General features: G+C 42.8%; 1 protein-coding gene across 1 annotated transcript; it reads left to right on the forward strand.

Moving 5' to 3' along the window:
• The first annotated feature begins 312 nt into the window (after positions 1-312).
• On the forward strand, positions 313-3,569 carry LOC129435033 (uncharacterized). Its single transcript, XM_055193543.2, has 9 exons — positions 313-607; positions 717-921; positions 1,014-1,121; positions 1,208-1,341; positions 1,447-1,620; positions 1,735-1,937; positions 2,052-2,270; positions 2,420-2,701; positions 2,843-3,569. Exons 1-8 carry the CDS (start codon positions 348-350, stop codon positions 2,593-2,595), a joined length of 1,479 nt encoding a protein of 492 aa, XP_055049518.2. The 5' UTR covers positions 313-347; the 3' UTR covers positions 2,596-2,701; positions 2,843-3,569.
• Positions 3,570-3,793: the final 224 nt, after the last annotated feature.

The raw sequence follows: 3,793 nt of genomic DNA on the forward strand, positions 1-3,793 counted from the left end.
TTTTAAGTGCCCTAACCATGGTTTTATTGTGTTAAAAGCATAGTAACCATGTTTTTTGGTGTATTGATTACAAATTAACAAAACCATGGTTTTACTACACTAACCATGGTTGAAAAACTATTCATAATTTTCGTAAGGGTGAGCTTTATTTTGATAACAAAAAACATAAAAAACTTGTTTTTTTTTCTTTTAAACTCAGTAAAAATCTAATGTTAAAAATGTAAAAGAAGGAGACTAATCTATATCATGTCATTTTGTCTTGAAGGTCTGTTGACCGCACCTGTGTGCACTGCTTGCTGTGCCACCAACCCCAGGACCATCTCTCTGTTCCTCTGGCCAGGGTGTGCATGAAGAACTGCACACCTGAGGAAAGAGCAGCTGAAGTTCAGAGAGCCAAAGCTTCAAGCAGAGAGTGGGTCTGCAACAACAGGAGCTGGGACTTCAACCAGCTCTGTGTTCTCCTGCCTGACAGACGCTCTCGGGTCACCATGGTCAAGGAGCTTCTTAGACGTGGTTTTTTCATCATGAACCAGCCCCGGGACTCTGAGTCTGACGGTGACCTGGAAGAAGAAGCTGCTGTTGCTGGTCCGTCTGATCTTCCTCAAACGTAAGGGCAATACTTAAATGCTTTAGCTGAAATGCTTTAATTTAAATGCTTTTCTAACTTAGCATTTTTTCAATAACTTTAATTGTCTTGTCTGCTATGCTCCAAACAGCCGGGTCGTTAAAAGGTGGGCTCCTGCCATAACAGACTGCCAGAAGATTTTGCGAGTGGCAAAGTCAGACGTGCTCAGGATCCAGAGGGACGTCCAGGTGGGCAGAGAGCTCTCCAGCACCCACAAGACGCTGTACCGTTACTACTGCGAGGCGCTGTTGGTGTTTGTCCACATGCAGCGTCCACGAGCTGTGGAAGCCTTGACTGTAAGTTCATACATTTTAACTGGTTTACCCTTTAAGCTGTAATAATGGCACACTTATGCATGTGTAAATAACACCTTTTCAATATTTTCCAGGATTCAGAGTGGGTGAACAGGACCGAGCTGGGTGACAGGGTTGTGATTGGCGTACAAAGGGGCACAACCTCGAGTATGCAGATCGCTCTGACCCAAGAAGAGCAAGCTGTAAGTTTTACAACGATCGAACTGTTGATGGCTTATCACCATTGTTTTACATTTAATAACTTTAATAACTAATAACTTTTTTGTAGTGCTTGGAGCTGTACTTCACCACCATCAGGCCTGAGAGCGTTCAGTCTGAAAAGCTTTGCAAGACCTTCTTTGTCTCGTCGTCCGGCGTGGATGTTCACAGTGTCTCACGGGACATGAATCGGTTCCATAAATTGTAAGTGCCCAACACAGGTCCATGTGCATGTGTGTGATACACTTAAGTGCTTCTTACCTCATCACAGTCACATCACAATTAACATTTACTTTTTTTCCCCTGCAGGTACAAGCTGGCTCCTTTCTCTTCCCAGTGTGTGCGAGGGGCTGTTGAGGCAGCTGCAGAAAAGCTCCCGGTGCAACAACAGGGAGTACTGCACCATTACCTGGGCCTCAGCGCTGGTGCATTTCAGCCTCAGGATGTCGTTGACGCAGCTCTGCTGCTGGAGTCATTGTCCAGGTATGGCTCTTTATTCAACCAGGGCATAACTCATACAAAAAAAGTGAATGACATCTTGCTAAATTTCATGTGCAAAATGTAATATTATAAACCTTGTATTCCTTACATTTACAGGACTTCTGTGCACGAGACATCCTTGACCGTCAGCGGTACAGCACATAAGGACTTTGTTGAGTTTGTGGCGAGATTTCCTGTTTCGCTGGAGGGTCAGCCACCATCCAAGAAGAAACGGGTCGAATCTGGTTTTCCAGATGACCGCGTTTTCTACGACAAGTGGAGGACCACCCAGTATGCCCAGAGACAGGAATATCTGCTGTGTAAGTCTCCGAATCCATCAATAGAGAATTGTCACTAATTAACTCAAAACTTTGCCATGAATTTACAATATCAAGTGACTCGCATGAGTAACATGTTTTAATTCTGTCTTTCAGCACGTTTCACAGTCCGCAAGCCTTCGGCAGCAAAGGTGGCACGCCTTATCATGCAGGAGGGCTGGAAGGTCAACTGTCCTAAGCCGGAGGACATCGAACGGCTGTGGGTGCCACCTTCGAAGGTAGCAGTTGAAGATGACAAGTTCATCCTCAGCTGTGTTTCTCAGCAGACCTGGTCAGGCCTGGCCATCAAAGACTTCGGTGCCAAGCAAGGTTTAGGTACGGAAACCTTTCATTTGTGCAGGACATAATGTAAAATTTCATTTTAGCAGCCATGAACTTCATCAAGACCTGAATTTAAATTATGAACTGTTTGTCTACATGTAGTGTTTATTCATTAACTCAATAAATAAAACTCTTTTTTATAGGAGTCGTTGCGACCCGGCAGTTCTCCATGCACGACATTGTCTGTGACTACCATGGCAGGGTCATCTCAGGTGCTGAAGGGAGGGCCAAGATGGAAGGACTGAATGACCGGGTACCTGTTTTTCTTCAAGGCTGGACAGAGAGACCTGTGCGTGGATGCCCAGACCTTCCCCTGTGAGTGCCACCCTGCTACAGACACTGTGGGCAGGCGGATTAATCACTCTATGAGGGCGCCTAACCTGAAGCCCTTTCACTGCAGGCTGCGTGTGAATGGAGAGGAAAAGGTATTTTAATCTAATTTATGGCTATGTTCTAAGTGCATGTATGTTGTTGATTATATCTTGAAGCTGCCGTGACACTAATTTCCAGCAAATTATTAATAAAGTATATATCTATCTATCTATCTATCTATCTATATTTCTTAGGACACCATCCTCTTCAGGGCACTGCAGGACATCAGTGTGGGCACAGAGTTGTGTTTCAACTACGGAGTGAAACGGAAGTCCTTCCGTGGAGAGGGCCTGGACCTGGACTGGCTGGATGATTAGGCTTGGTCTTGGTCTTTCAGAGACATGTGTCGTGCACTTCCTCGCCAACACCTGTGCTTAATTTCTTGTACTTCTGTTTATAATTTTTTGGTGTATTTTTGTTTTGCACTTTAATACATTTTATACACTTTTCATAAAATACAGTTGTGTTCTTTAAAAAAGTGAGAGTTTTAAGCTTGTGAATTGCTTTAATTACTTTAATGTTTAACTTGCTCAGAAGTATTAATAGCCTTAAACCATTCTGTGTGTTTCTTGTATGGTTTGTGTATTTCTGATGCCCACTCTAATAAATCGAATACTTTTTTACTGAAACACAGTTGTTATAAAGTTTAACTAGCAGCAGCTTTTAGCAGGGACACTAAAATAGCATAGCAATGGTCTCTCCCTTTGTGTGTGTATATTGGCTATGTTGGAAATATTTTTTTTTTAAAACAATTAACCATAATGATATATAAAATATGTCATATTTTAGAGGGCCCCTACAACACCTGTGCTTAATTTTTTACCACTGTTTACATTTGTGTGTTTTTCTGTTGTGCACTTTAATAAATGTTATACATTTTTCATACAATACAGTTGTGTTCTAAAAAGGAATTCACCTGCTAGTTTTACCCTAATAAATTGTATACTTTTTGTGCATTGCAATGGTCTCTCTCTTTGTGTGTGTGTGTGTGTGTGTGTGTGTGTGTGTATAACACACAATTGTAGTATTGTTATACAGGGGCCAAAAGTTGTGTTCCTCAATGACATACAAAGTAATTGAGGCACCCAGTGGGCTTGGAGTAATTTGGCACTTGGGGCCCCCAGAGCCTGGGGCCCTTCGTGTCA

The sequence above is a fragment of the Misgurnus anguillicaudatus genome, chromosome 25, assembly GCF_027580225.2.
Source record: "Misgurnus anguillicaudatus chromosome 25, ASM2758022v2, whole genome shotgun sequence".
Lineage (NCBI taxonomy): Eukaryota > Metazoa > Chordata > Actinopteri > Cypriniformes > Cobitidae > Misgurnus > Misgurnus anguillicaudatus.

Bases quoted from the DNA above. Each gene is read 5' to 3' on its own strand.
- LOC129435033 (XM_055193543.2), top strand. From the start codon at position 348: ATGAAGAACTGCACACCTGAGGAAAGAGCAGCTGAAGTTCAGAGAGCC. The intron at 1,122-1,207 runs GTAAGTTTTACA...ACTTTTTTGTAG, and splicing joins TGACCCAAGAAGAGCAAGCT to TGCTTGGAGCTGTACTTCAC. The intron at 1,342-1,446 runs GTAAGTGCCCAA...TTTCCCCTGCAG, and splicing joins ATGAATCGGTTCCATAAATT to GTACAAGCTGGCTCCTTTCT.